The sequence below is a fragment of the Bombina bombina genome, chromosome 2, assembly GCF_027579735.1.
Source record: "Bombina bombina isolate aBomBom1 chromosome 2, aBomBom1.pri, whole genome shotgun sequence".
Taxonomy (NCBI): domain Eukaryota; kingdom Metazoa; phylum Chordata; class Amphibia; order Anura; family Bombinatoridae; genus Bombina; species Bombina bombina.
Window position 1 is genome coordinate 942,704,722 of NC_069500.1, and position 15,192 is coordinate 942,719,913.

Below are 15,192 nucleotides of genomic sequence, written 5' to 3' on the forward strand. Positions count from 1 at the left end.
TTAGGTTTGGCTCTGTCTTGAGGCAGGGCATGGCCTTTACCTCCTGTAATGTCAGCGATAATTTCTTTCAACCCGGGCCCGAATAAGGTCTGCCCTTTGAAAGGTATATTAAGCAATTTAGATTTAGAAGTAACGTCAGCTGACCAGGATTTTAGCCACAGTGCTCTGCGTGCCTGAATGGCGAATCCGGAATTCTTAGCCGTAAGTTTAGTTAAATGTACTACGGCATCTGAAATAAATGAGTTAGCTAACTTAAGGGCTTTAAGCTTGTGTGTAATCTCATCTAATGGAGCTGATTCAAGTGTCTCTTCCAGAGACTCAAACCAAAATGCTGCTGCAGCCGTGACAGGCGCAATGCATGCAAGAGGTTGCAATATAAAACCTTGTTGAACAAACATTTTCTTAAGGTAACCCTCTAACTTTTTATCCATTGGATCTGAAAAGGCACAGCTATCCTCCACCGGGATAGTGGTACGCTTAGCTAAAGTAGAAACTGCTCCCTCCACCTTAGGGACCGTTTGCCATAAGTCCCGTGTGGTGGCGTCTATTGGAAACATCTTTCTAAATATCGGAGGGGGTGAGAACGGCACACCGGGTCTATCCCACTCCTTAGTAACAATTTCAGTAAGTCTCTTAGGTATAGGAAAAACGTCAGTACTCGCCGGTACCGCAAAATATTTATCCAACCTACACATTTTCTCTGGTATTGCAACTGTGTTACAATCATTCAGAGCCGCTAACACCTCCCCTAGTAATACACAGAGGTTTTCCAGCTTAAATTTAAAATTTGAAATATCTGAATCCAGTTTGTTTGGATCAGAACCGTCACCCGCAGAATGAAGCTCTCCGTCCTCATGTTCTGCAAATTGTGACGCAGTGTCTGACATGGCCCTAATATTATCAGCGCACTCTGTTCTCACCCCAGAGTGATCACGCTTACCTCTTAGTTCTGGTAATTTAGCCAAAACTTCAGTCATAACAGTAGCCATATCCTGTAATGTGATTTGTAATGGCCGCCCAGCTGTACTCGGCGCTACAATATCACGCACCTCCCTCTGAGCGGGAGATGTAGGTACTGACACGTGAGGCGAGTTAGTTGGCATAACTCTCCCCTCGTTGTTTGGTGAAATTTGTTCAATTTGTACAGATTGATTTTTATTTAAAGTAGCATCAATACAGTTAGTACATAAATTTCTATTGGGCTCCACTTTGGCATTGCAACAAATGACACAGGTATCATCTTCTGAATCAGACATGTTTAACACACTAGCAAATAAACTTGCAACTTGGAAATACAATTCAAATAGAATAATATTAAAACGTACTGTGCCTTTAAGAAGCACAGAAGATCTATGACAGTTAAAAATTAATAAATTGAAACAGTTATAGCCTCAATCCTTGTAAACAACACAACTTTAGCAAAGGTTTAATCCCATTAGCAAAGATAACAATTTCTGAAAGCAGGAAACAAATTACAGAATAAAAGTTTTTATTTCAGTCAAACTATAATTCTCACAGCTCTGCCGAGAGAAATTACCTCCCTCAAAATAAGTTTTGAAGACCCCTGAGCTCTGTAGAGATGAACCAGATCATGCAGGGAATACAATGAGTTGCTGACTGAAATATTTGATGCATAGTAAAAGCGCCCCTCCCCCACACACACAGCAGTGAGGGAGAACAGAAACTGACAGAAAAAACAGATTTAAGCAACTGCCAAGTGGAAAAATGGTGCCCAAACATTTATTCACTCAGTACCTCAGCAAATGAAAACGATTTTACATTCCAGCAAAAACGTTAAACATAATCTCTAGTTATTAAACAGCTTTATGTCTTTCTTACAGTGTAATTCTAGTGAAGTACCATTCTCCCAGAATACTGAAGTGTAAAGTATACATACATGACATTATATCGGTATGGCAGGATTTTCTCATCAATTCCATTGTCAGAAAATAAAAACTGCTACATACCTCTATGCAGATTCATCTGCCCGCTGTCCCCTGATCTGAAGTTTACCTCACTCCTCAGATGGCCGAGAACAGCAATATGATCTTAACTACTCCGGCTAAAATCATAGCAAAACTCTGGTAGATTCTTCCTCAAACTCTGCCAGAGAGGTAATAACACACTCCGGTGCTATTTTAAAATAACAAACTTTTGATTGAAGATATAAAACTAAGTATAATCACCATAGTCCTCTCACACGACCTATCTAGTTGCTGGGTGCAAGAGAATGACTGGTAATGGCAGTTAGGGGAGGAGCTATATAGCAGCTCTGCTGGGTGAATCCTCTTGCACTTCCTGTTGGGGAGGAGTTAATATCCCATAAGTAATGGATGATCCGTGGACTGGATACACTTAACAAGAGAAATTGCACACTCTTAATCTCGAAAAAAAAATGTTGGGTTTTATGTCCCTTTAAGCTGGGGAGCAGCAACAGGCTTTTTTTTTTTATATATAGTTACAGTACACTATAATGGGTGCCTTTTAGACAAAAGTAAACTGCTTTATTGTTACAGGTGTTTTTATATATAGTTACAGTACACTATGATGGGTGCCTTTTAGACAAAAGTAAACTGCTTTATTGTTACAGGTTTTTTTTACCTTTAAACAAAGAAAATCCAACAATAGCGCACTCTATAATGTGTTATGCTCACCTATTTATTATTGTATATGCAGCACAAAACACCTAGTATTTTTATTTTGAAGAAGGGAAAAAAAAAAGGTCCTCTTATTTGTAAACTGGTACACAATGTCACTGCCACTTTGATATGCTTTCCATATGTCAAAAAAAGTGTGTGCATACTTGGAAAAAGGCATGTCTCTCTACACCTAAGGGTTTCGCTTGCAATATTTGGGGGGGGGGGTTTGAGTTCACATGGCATATACTGCAATTTCTATAACTGACACGTGTGGATATTGCAGCTATAACTCCCTCTGGCTAGTTTTCAACAATTACTTTATGACCTACAGCACTGTTCTAAATACGGAATGCAAAACACTAACTGTAGATTTACTGTAGCATAAGTTTCTTCTTTCACCACAAGCGTGTTCATAGACAGTCATCATGACTAAGTGAAATGGCATATTTAAGCTTGATTTTATATTCCTTTTTTATTTTTAAACATCTCATACCATTCCATTTCTAGGCCGGGCATCACAAAATATAAAATATATATATTATTTTTAAACACAGTATATACACAGGAGACCTGGCAATTATTGCTGCAAGTGTATTAATTGTGCCTGAACAGTTTGAGTCCCATCCAAGTCCACAAGTGAAAAAACACATATACAGGCACAGTAAGGGGAAGCAATAAGCTATAAAAGCAAACGCTTGCTGCACTGGTACATCCTTCAGGGAAATTATCTTCCACAGCGGCCGAATAAAATAAGCCTGCTAATGATATAAGAGGGACCAGAACAGTCAGGGTCGGCAAGGACACAAACATGGCTCCGGTATGGAATCTTCACAGTTAGTCAACAGTCTACAAAGTGGGATTTGTGTCCACAGGCTCCTGATCTTTTTTAATCATTCTGGCATCCTGAGGTATCATATTAGGGATACCATCTACAATTGGGTAAGCGATACCCAGTTCATCATTAATTAGCTCATTAGTGGACTCTTCGTACCTAGGGGGGAAAAAAAAATGATAAGAATCTGTATTTATTTTTATTTTTTTTTTAATGGTCAGAATATTGAAAAATTGCATTGTGGTTTGTGTAATGCTCCTATATCTTTTTTCACATTAGTGTGCCTGCTGCATGCAGAGAATGTAAAATTAATGATATATACTATGCTGCATATACAAAAAAGAACTTTAAAACACCTTTAAAAATAAAGTACAATCCTAAATAGTTCATAGATACAATCTTTTAAACGCTACTGGTTAAAGTTGCAGCTAAATTCATCCAGGCACATCTTAGCTTCTGTTATACAGGAGGCAGGTGATTAGCTAAACTGAACGGTGCAAGTGCCTTCCCATTCTTAATATGAGAATTTCACCCATCAAATGAGGGGTCACGTGTGTCTCTAGGTTTAAATAGAAGGGGGAACAATGTCTGCTGAACCTCACCCCTTCAACTGAAATAGTTTTTTTTTTTTTTTTTTAAATATAAAAGCGATTGTTATTGACATTTTATGGCAATAATTTGCAACCAATGGACATACAGCCCCTCATTTGAAAGGACAGACTATCTTATTGCAAAGAGTTCTCAAATGTCACGATATACATTTAAAAAAAAAAAATATATAGTGGGTTTCTCACTAAAAAAAAAAAATACTTCCAGTATTGCTAACATGAGAGCAGCATCTAAAAGTTCCAAAACAGTTCAGCACAGAGGTGGTAAATGGCTCAGCAGCTGAGGGATTAAAGGGAAATGGTACTCAAAAAATTCTGTCATGTACATTAAAGAGCAGCAGTTACACATGCTAAAATATTTTACATACAAAAACCTCTGTAATGAAATTTCCACCATTTTATTTTAGATAGCACAGAGAAATGTTTGACTATCATTTCCAAATGTCTGAAACAAAATGCCTGATGTTTTTATATAATAGGATTATTAATGTGATTTGTTCATGCTGAAATGAGAGCTTAAAAAGTCCAGCAGCCACTTTGTCATCACAGTGCAAGAATAAATAAAATGTACTATAGGTAAATGTCAGCTTTATTTCTGCTATGCAGTGAGCAATAGCTCCTAATATTTTATGACTCTTAAATAGGGTTTGACAAAAATAAATATATATTGAATTTGACACTATGAAAGATAAAAAATTAAAAAAAAAAAGACAGTGGTGGTTTTTCTATTTAAAGCACTGTATTTGGACACTCAGTTGGTTAAATCAATATTGAAAAAGGACCATAATACGGTGTGAAACACATCTATAGCTATTTGTGTGCTCTTCATCCGTCACCTGAAGACGATGTATCCAGCTATCGGCCATGAAACAGGGGGGGGGGAGTGAATCACACTAAGGTTGTAAGTTTGTTTAGTGGAGTTGTCCTTTTTAGGACATTATTATTGTATTATGGTTTGAAATTAAAGGAACACAAAAACACAATTTTTTTTATTTCATGATTCATATAGAGCATGCAATTTTAAGCAACTTTCTAATTTACTCATATCAATTTTTCGTTGTTCTCCTGCTATCTTTATTTGAAAAAAAACAGAAATGTAAGCATAATAGCCGGCCCATTTTTGGTTCAGCACCTGGGTAGCGTTTGCCAATTGGTGGCTACATGCCTACATCCCTGTTCACTGACTTCTAGACATTGGGTTTTATCTATTTTTTTTTTGTTTTTCAACCTTGTGCTGGTTATTAAATTTTATTGGTTTTCCTTCATTACTGGTAGGGTGACCAAAAAAAATCTCAGTATTATTTTGCAGGATAAATGTTAGTTAGATTTATATTGTGACTAGTGCTGGTTAAATTTTTTTTTATAAAAAAATAAAAAAATAAAAATACATACATACATACATACAGGGAGTGCAGAATTATTAGGCAAATGAGTATTTTGACCACATCATCCTCTTTATGCATGTTGTCTTACTCCAAGCTGTATAGGCTCGAAAGCCTACTACCAATTAAGCATATTAGGTGATGTGCATCTCTGTAATGAGAAGGGTTGTGGTCTAATGACATCAACACCCTATATCAGGTGTGCATAATTATTAGGCAACTTCCTTTCCTTTGGCAAAATGGGTCAAAAGAAGGACTTGCAAAGCTTCTGAAGCGTGATCATCGAACAATCAAGCGTTTCATTCAAAATAGTCAACAGGGTCGCAAGAAGCGTGTGGAAAAACCAAGGCACAAAATAACTGCCCATGAACTGAGAAAAGTCAAGCGTGCAGCTGCCAAGATGCCACCAGTTTGGCCATATTTCAGAGCTGCAACATCACTGGAGTGCCCAAAAGCACAAGGTGTGCAATACTCAGAGACATGGCCAAGGTAAGAAAGGATGAAAGACGACCACCACTGAACAAGACACACAAGCTGAAACGTCAAGACTGGGCCAAGAAATATCTCAAGACTGATTTTTCTAAGGTTTTATGGACTGATGAAATGAGAGTGAGTCTTGATGGGCCAGATGGATGGGCCCGTGGCTGGATTGGTAAAGGGCAGAGAGCTCCAGTCCGACTCAGACGCCAGCAAGGTGGAGGTGGAGTACTGGTTTGGGCTGGTATCATCAAAGATGAGCTTGTGGGGCCTTTTCGGGTTGAGGATGGAGTCAAGCTCAACTCCCAGTCCTACTGCCAGTTTCTGGAAGACACCTTCTTCAAGCAGTGGTACAGGAAGAAGTCTGCATCCTTCAAGAAAAACATGATTTTCATGCAGGACAATGCTCCATCACATGCGTCCAAGTACTCCACAGCGTGGCTGGCAAGAAAGGGTATAAAAGAAGAAAATCTAATGACATGGCCTCCTTGTTCACCTGATCTGAACCCCATTGAGAACCTGTGGTCCATCATCAAATGTGAGATTTACAAGGAGGGAAAACACTACACCTCTCTGAACAGTGTCTGGGAGGCTGTGGTTGCTGCTGCACGCAATGTTGATGGTGAACAGATCAAAACACTGACAGAATCCATGGATGGCAGGCTTTTGAGTGTCCTTGCAAAGAAAGGTGGCTATATTGGTCACTGATTTGTTTTTGTTTTGTTTTTGAATGTCAGAAATGTATATTTGTGAATGTTGAGATGTTATATTGGTTTCACTGGTAAAAATAAATAATTGAAATGGGTATATATTTGTTTTTTGTTAAGTTGCCTAATAATTATGCACAGTAATAGTCACCTGCACACACAGATATCCCCCTAAAATAGCTAAAACTAAAAACAAACTAAAAATTACTTCCAAAAATATTCAGCTTTGATATTAATGAGTTTTTTGGGTTCATTGAGAACATGGTTGTTGTTCAATAATAAAATTAATCCTCAAAAATACAACTTGCCTAATAATTCTGCACTCCCTGTATATGTATGTATGTATGTATATAATATATATATATATATATATATATATATATATATATATATATATATATATATACATATACATACACATTTTCCATGATTTTCATTTATAAATAATTGGGTTTTTGATTCAGCAATAATCGAAGGACACAGTAATATTACAGTAGTGAAATGAGGTTTATTGGATTAACAGAAAATGTGCAATATGCATCCAAACAAAATTAGACAGGTGCATAAATTTGGGCACCCTTGTCATTTTATTTAGTGATGCACCGAAATGAACATTTTGGACCGAAACCGAATCCGAAAATCCGGGATGCACTTGGCCGAAAACCGAAACAGATACCGAAAATGTATTTTTCAAATTAATCTTTTTTATTTTATTTTTTTTTGCATAAATAGAGCCAATAAAAAAAGCCCACCCTTTTATTGAAAGCAACACTAAAATTGGACAAAAATATCTTAAAACAATAATATGCTATACGATAATTTTACCAAAAAAAAAAAACAACAGGCAAAAAATAATGCCATTTTTGGCCAAAATGTTTCTGCGTCCATCATTTTGGTGCATCCCTACTTAAAACAATTATAAATATCAATATACTGTATTATCTGTATTATTCTTCATGTAGTTCTATGTAACAGAATCATATTTAACAGGTTTTTTTTTTTACCAATTATCCAAATAAAGTATAGTCCTAGAAAACTCATTATATGCAGAACAGTAAGTCAAGTAATAAACTTAAACAGCAGCTCTAGGCTAGCATCTAATTTGAACATGCTATACAATAATTTTTCCGAAAATAACAGGCAAAAAAAAACGAAAACCAAAATAGCCAAAAATGCCATTTTCAGCCGAAACTTTCTGCGGCCGAAATTTCGGTGCATCCCTAATTTTAGTGATTTGAATACCTGTAACTGCCTAGCACTGATTAATTGGACACACAATTGGTTTGGTGAACTTCATAAACGGTGCATCCAATCATGATAAAAGGTATTTAAGGAGGCCAATTGCAAGTTGTTGTTCTCTTTGACTCTCCTCTGAAGAGTGGCAACATGGGGGCCTCAAAACAACTCTCAAATGATCTAAAAATAAAGATTGTTCAACATTATGGTTTAGGGGAAGGCTAAAAAAAAAGCTATTACAGAGATTTAAGCTGTCAGTGTCCACTGTGAGGAACATAGTGAGGAAATGGAAGACCACAGGCACAGTTGTTGTTAAGGGCAGAAATGGCAGGCCAAGTAAAATATCGGAGAGCCAAAGGATGGTGTGAACGGTCAAAAACAGCCCACAGACCACCTCCAAAGACCTACAACATCATCTTGCTGCAGATGGTGTCACTGTGCATCGTTCAACAATTCAGCACACTTTGCACAAGGAGAAGCTGTATGGGAGAGTGATGCGGAAGAAGCCTTTTCTGCACACACACCACAAACAGAGTAGCTTGAGGTATGCAAACGCACATTTGGACAAGCCAGCTTTATTTTGGAAGAAGGTGCTGTGGACTGAGGAAACAAAGATTGAGTTATTTGGGCATAACAAGAGGCGTTATGCATGGCGGCAAAAGGACACAGTATTCCAAGACAAACACTTGCTACCCACAGTAAAATTTATTGGATGTTTATTCATGCTGTGGGGCTGTGTGGCCAGTGCCGGTACTGGGAATCTTGTTAAAGTTGAGGGTCGCATGGATTCCACTCAATATCAGCAGATACTTGAGAATAATGTTGAAGAATCAGTCACAAAGTTGAAGTTACGCCGGAGCTGGATATTTCAACAAGACAACGACCCAAAACACTGCTCAAAATCTACTCTGGCTTTTTTGCAGCGGAACAAGTACAATGTTCTGGAATGGCAATCCAAGTCCCCAGACCTGAATATCATAGAAAATCTGTGGGGTGATTTGAAGTGGGCTGTCCATGCTCGGCAACCATCAAACCTAACTGAACTGGAGATGTTTTGCAAGGAGGAATGGTCCAAAATACCTTCATCCAGACTCTCATTACAGGCTATAGGAAGCGTCTAGAGGCTGTTATTTCTGCTAAAGGAGGATCTACTAAATATTATTGCGATATTTCTGTTGGGGTGGCCAAATTTATGCCCCTGTCTAATTTTGTTTTGATGCATATTGCACATTTTCTGTTAATCCAATAAACCTCATTTCACTACAGAAATATCACTGTGTCCTTCAGTTATTTAATAGATCAAAATGAAATTACTGATCCAAACACCCAATAATTTATAAATGAAAATCATGGAAATTGTCAGGGGTGCCTAAACATTTGCATACAAATGTATGTATGTATGTATGTATGTATGTATGTATGTATATATATATATATATATATATATATATATATATATATATATATATATATAGTGTAATCTTAAAAAACAAGCGCACAAAAACACTTCTCATAGTGTAGCAAACTTTTAATCCAGTTTAGGCAAACATAAATCACAATCCCCTGAGTAATTCCTACTCACAAGATGTGACCTCAAATCGTATGAGGTAGGGTATACATGTCGAAGGCTACATATAAAAAGGTGCCCACACATGATGAACCATAGCTGTTGGTATTGGAAGACGGTTCATTCTCAAAGGGAGAAGAGCCTTGGTCTCTGACTGGAAACACCACAGCAGGCAAATATTTTGGCTCAAATATAGCAAATTTAGCTGAACACAAATGCTGAGCAATCACGAACCAGCGTGGAACACTGATCTGCATGTGCAAATGACGTAAGGTGGGCGTGGCCTTACACGTTTAACGGAACTCGTCCGCTTCGTCAGAAATTTTCACTAGTACAGTAATCCGGGGCATAAGGGAGACAGGCTAAAAGGTTAACTTCGGTTTTAAATGTCTATAAACTGATACAAACACACCTGTAACACAGGTTAGGCTCATATTTTTGGGGGGTTGACTTCTATACTATTTTATTATAAAATTTGCTTCATTCTTTTGGTATCCTGTGTTGAAGGAGCAGCAATGGACTACTGAAGGCTTGCTGAACACACTAGGTAAAACAATAACAAGGAGGTATATATCTGCAGCTAGCTCTCAGTAGTGCATTGCTGCTCCTAAGCCTGGCTAGGTATGCTTTTCAACAAAGGATATAAAAAGCAAAGCAAATTAGATCAAAGAAACAAATTTCAAAGTTGTTTAAAATTAAATATTTTATCTGAAGCATAAAAGAAAAGGTTTTTGTTCCATACTATATGGAAGATGGTTTCTTATTCAAGCTGTTTCTTATTTCTGAAATTTAGTTTATTAATTAGATTTTTTTTTCCAGACAGCCACAAATTGAGTTTAAAATAAAAATGCCGGTTTTATTTAAATAGAAATCTGATTCAAATAATATAGTTATACAGAGGTGAATTCCCTTTATACAATCATTTTATATACAAAGGGCACACTTTGCCATCAATACAAGAACAACTTACAATTTTAACTTATCAATGGGTAAATGACCACTGATTTCTTTATGAGTATAGCTAGATCCCACTACATGACAGCTGGAATAAGAAACCAACTTCCATATCGTTGGTTCCATGTCCCTTTAACTCTAGTAGTTCTAAACCGCAGCAAGCCAAGTGAAAACAGAGCGTACACCGATCTGTACCAATAAGTTGACTAGCAGCCTTATAATTAGCATCTAGATGTTTTTATTTATGTTTTTAGCAGTAATCGTTATATTTATCTAAATTATATAGAATTGATATCGTTGGCAGTTGTATCTTACCTTACAGATTTCCTCGACAGAGGGCAAACCAGGAATTGCAAGAGTGCAGGGTCAAACGTCTTGCTGTCCTTGAACTCCTTGTCTGCAGACACCGCAGCAGTGGTGTGCAGAGATCTCAGTGCAGGAGCAGGCAGTGCCCGGGTGACAGAGGCTGCAGGCACTGAGAACTGAGCTATAAAGTTACATACTCGGTTGCACACACCGATTCCCAGCATGATCCACCAGCAACAATGACAACACCAACCACTCTTTACCCACAAGCCTGTGCAGGGAGGTACTTAAACTGTTTACTTCCTGTGCAAGACTTAAACACACCCGGTGCGCTGTAGACTGTGTCAGTGTGGTTCCTAGCAACTAAATGATTGCTACGGTAAAAGTAATCTGACTTAAATAAATTAAAGCAAAAGGGATTTCTGAGTGTGTTTGTAAGAAAACCAGATATGAGTGTAATTTGCAAATCTTCCCTCAACGCGTTTCTTTTCAATTTGAATAATACAATGCGTTTGGTATTCAAGATATTCCATAACCAAAGGTTGTACGATATCCTTATAGTTAACTAGACATGGGAAAAAAGTTACTAGTCTTTTCAAACATATGAAAAGGACGTATTGGGCTGGAATATTGGAGTTTAATAGTGTAAATATTAATGAAACGTCAAAGTTTACGGTTTGAGTCTCACTAGTGTCAGGCCAGTAAGAAATTGTATCGGGCACATAAGAAATAAAGCTGTTTAAATGATTTGCCTAAAAGTACTAGTTTTTTTTTTTTTTTTTAAATAAAATGAAAAAAACAGTTCTACTTCACATATCATAAAGCACTACCAGGGCAGCCATCGTGGCCAACCACCAGCTGTGGAGTAGGCGCCTCCTGCTCGTCCCTCTACACCCACAAACAGTTCCGATTGGCTAGAGCAGAGTGTGGGCTAGCCTGCTGTCATTGGCTTTTGCACGCAGTCTGTCATGGGCAATTGCAGGAGGAGCTTGTGTGGGAGTCGATAGCTAAACTTCCCTGTTATTATATTAGCCAGGGGACAGCTAGGAGTGAGAAAAGAGGAGGTGGGAGATCACTGCTGGAAGAATACCCACAGGTAAGGAAGACGCTGTCATAGCAACAAAGCCTATTCTTAGGGAACCCTGACACCTAAGGCACCCACATGACATTGGGGCTCAGACACGGACTGACGTAGTTGTCGTGCTGGCTCCGCACCTAAGGTGGGTAGGGAGATTGGTATTAACCCTTTGAAATATGTCACCCACTTTGGCAGCCAAGGGGATTCATAATCCTGTATTGCTTACCTATTTTATTGCTGAAATTTGATCTCAATGTTTGTTAATGAGTGAGGCTTGGCACTGCAGGCCGATCTGTTTTCATAGGTGTCACTTTTATAATAGTGTATTACATTTACAAGTACTTTGATCATAAAGGTGGTTTAATTTCAGTTGTAAATTCTTTAGGGGAAATTTATAGGCATTGAAGTCTTCTGTGCATGGGGTGAGGCTTTTTGTAAATGAATATGATTGGCAGATTGCCTTGTATTAACAGGGATTTATTGTGTTGAGGACTCCGTGCTCCAAAGAAAAAATAAGAGAGTTCATTTACTCATTGATTATAAATGACTTAACTGGGAACATACCCTGTTTAAATGCCCTACATGAATTATTGCAATATGTTATAAAAAAATATATTGGTTAAAGGGACAGTCAACACCCAGGAAAACTTTATCATATACTTTAGAACCACAAAAAAAGATGTGCCTGCACCGCATCCCATCTTCAATACCACTAACGTTATAAGTCTAATCATCGAAAGCCCATACAGTTTTCAGAGGTAGATATGGCCACCAAACTCCTCCTCCTTCGTCCCCTTCTTTTTTTTTTTTTTAGAAATAGAAACTGTCTCCGTAAACGCCTAGGATTTGATTCTGATTGGTAGTAGACTTTAAGAAGAAGCCTCCTATGTAACGGTGGGGGGAGTTTGGCAGCCATATCTACTGCTGAAAACTATATGTTCATTCGAAGATTAGACACATAACGTTAGTGGTATTGAATATGGGACGCAGTGCAGGCTCTTTTTTTTTTTTTTTTTTTTTTTTTTGGATCTAAGGTATGGGATAAAGTTATCCTGGGTGTTGACTGTCCCTTTAAAGGGACACTAAACCCATTTTTCTTTCTTTCGTGATTCAGATGGAGCGTGCAACTTTCTAATTTACTCCTATTATTATTTTTTCTTCATTCTCTTGCTATCTTTATTTGAAAAAGGCATCTAAGCTAATTTTTTGTTCAGCACACTGGACATCACTTGTTTATTGGTGGGTGAATTTATCCACCAATCAGCAAGAACAACCCAGGTTGTTCACTAAAATGGGCTGGCATCTAAAGTTACATTCTTGCTTTTCAAATAAAGATACCAAGAGAATGACAACAATTTGATAATGGGAGTAAATTAGAAAGTTGCTTAAAATTGCATGCTCTATCTGAATCACGAAAGAAAAAAATTGGGTTCAATGTCCCTTTAAGTTATAAAGGAATGGTTGTTTATTCTCAGAGATGGCTCAAGTGAAGTTACATAAAGATTGATACAGGGTAATTAAAAGGGTTATGGTCACAGGCCTTCCCAGAAAGGGAACATGGAACCTCACTAACCTCTGTATTTTGTTTCCCCTGTGTCATGTCATCTATATGCTACTAAGTCTTTTTAGGGTCCAGCCATCAACTATCAGTATGGTTTGGAACAGCTCTAGAGGAAACAGTCTGGTCTCTTAAAGTCTATCATAATTAATTGGTTCTAATACATTCAGAAGGATAGGACTACCTAACAGATATTGATGAAAGGGGGGACCAAGCAGTGCTGAATATCCTACATAAGGGATGGATTAAATATAGATTGTAGAGGAAAGGGAGATTATCTTTTGTATGTGGTGGAACTGCAAGCATTTTTGTGGCATTAGAGAGTTTAAAAAAGGCAATTATTTCCCTCAACAGAAGACAGGATATGGGCCACATGAGGAAATGAACACGGTACAGTACACATCATGTGCCCCACATTTACCCACCAATCTTGCCATAAGGTACCTTCAGTACCCTACACTTATTATGAAGGTTTAATTTTTTCAAAGACACATACTAATGAAACAATGCGATGCCCTGCTCTCTTAGACCAACTCTTTTTTTGCATTAGTGTCCCTTGTTAATTGTGTTTAACACTTGCAAAGGGTATACATCTTGGTTGGCAGCTGCTGTACTTTCTAACTCCTGAGCAGGAAACTACTTGTCAACCAATTAGGGGCAGCATATGTATGTAGCTGCCAGTCACTGACCATGTCCTGATCAGGAGCTGAAATGTGTTGGCATCTAAATCCTCTACACTATGCAGCTTACTTATATATTTGCAGGTAAATGTTCATAGCACCTTTGTTTTTAACACAAATTCAATAATTTGTGCTTTTTGCACCCAGTGAGGCCAAAAATCGAGGTTTGTAACTTTCAAATGCTGCAAATTAAATCGCTTGTTTAGGACAAATTACAGTATTTTAAAAACCTAGGATACAGATTTTTCTTTTTTTGACTCTAGGGAGCATGGGGCAAAGCACAATTTTTACACAAATGCAAGAAGTGTATGTTACTTTAATAAAGCATTATAATATAACAAGTAGTAAAAGTATTGGGGTTCAGACCAGTGTTCCTTGTATAGTCAGTTTTGTGAGTGGCCAAGCAGTAAAATAGTTAATTAGGTCAATTGGCAAACACTAGTGACTACACAATGCAGGCTGCAAGATTTGGTTCCCTTATTAACTGTTCCACTGCTGGGCCGCTCACAAAACCTTAGGAGGAACACTGATCGGACCCAGAGCCAAGTATTTGTGACAGTGGTCTGAGTTGTTAAAGGGACAGTAAATGTACAAAAAATAATGTTCCATAATCCTACACTATGTCGGCTGCTTTAGCCAGTGTGGGAGCCAAGTAAATTTAGTTCAATGGCTCTATCAGATGTGTGATAGGACAGCACATCCATATCACGGTTTTAAATAAATACAGGAATCAGTAGAGACTGGCAAGGAACACAAGGTAAGTATAGCTTTGCAGGCTTGAATCTCACAAAATTCTTTTTTTTTTTGCAGATATCGCTAAGTTTATATTATAGAATTCTGCACATGGTATCATTCATTTTTTACGTTTACTGTCCATTTAATATTCTAAACATATAATGTGTCCTATGTTCCCTCCACTCTGCCCCCCCCCCCATATTTTTAAGATCACTTCTTTCTCAGCTAATCATCATCACCATGCAATTAATAGCCTTAGTTTCTTGAGGCACCACATTTGAATGTGCAGAGTGGATATTGCAAGAAAATGCTTTTTCTTTGTGACATTAAATGCATTGTCTTGTGACTGCTATTTTATGACACTCATCGTGTTATATGTCAAGGGGATACGAGTGCTGTAGTTTGAAAGAGGGTCTTATGATTGAACTGGGGA

General features: G+C 37.7%; 3 protein-coding genes across 4 annotated transcripts in view; 1 reads left to right on the plus strand and 2 right to left on the minus strand.

Annotated features, from left to right (window-relative positions):
- Positions 1 to 3,092: 3,092 nt before the first annotated feature.
- On the minus strand, positions 3,093 to 3,449 carry PIGY (phosphatidylinositol glycan anchor biosynthesis class Y). Its single transcript, XM_053700785.1, has one exon. The coding sequence runs from the start codon at positions 3,447 to 3,449 to the stop codon at positions 3,234 to 3,236; it is 216 nt and encodes a 71-aa protein (XP_053556760.1). The 3' UTR covers positions 3,093 to 3,233.
- A 36-nt stretch (positions 3,450 to 3,485) lies between these two features.
- PYURF (PIGY upstream open reading frame) lies at positions 3,486 to 11,020 on the minus strand. The gene is made up of 2 exons (XM_053700784.1): positions 10,718 to 11,020; positions 3,486 to 3,630 (listed from the first exon to the last, which is right to left on the minus strand). The coding sequence occupies exons 1-2, from the start codon at positions 10,930 to 10,932 to the stop codon at positions 3,486 to 3,488; spliced, it is 360 nt and encodes a 119-aa protein (XP_053556759.1). The 5' UTR covers positions 10,933 to 11,020.
- Positions 11,021 to 11,678: 658 nt separating this feature from the next.
- HERC3 (HECT and RLD domain containing E3 ubiquitin protein ligase 3) overlaps positions 11,679 to 15,192 on the plus strand; it is a 299,938-nt gene continuing 296,424 nt past the window's right edge. Inside the window, exon 1 of one of the 2 annotated variants that reach the window (XM_053703420.1) lies at positions 11,679 to 11,804. The gene's annotated coding sequence lies outside the window, so the exon portion shown is untranslated. The other variant, XM_053703421.1, reaches the window with a different exon arrangement.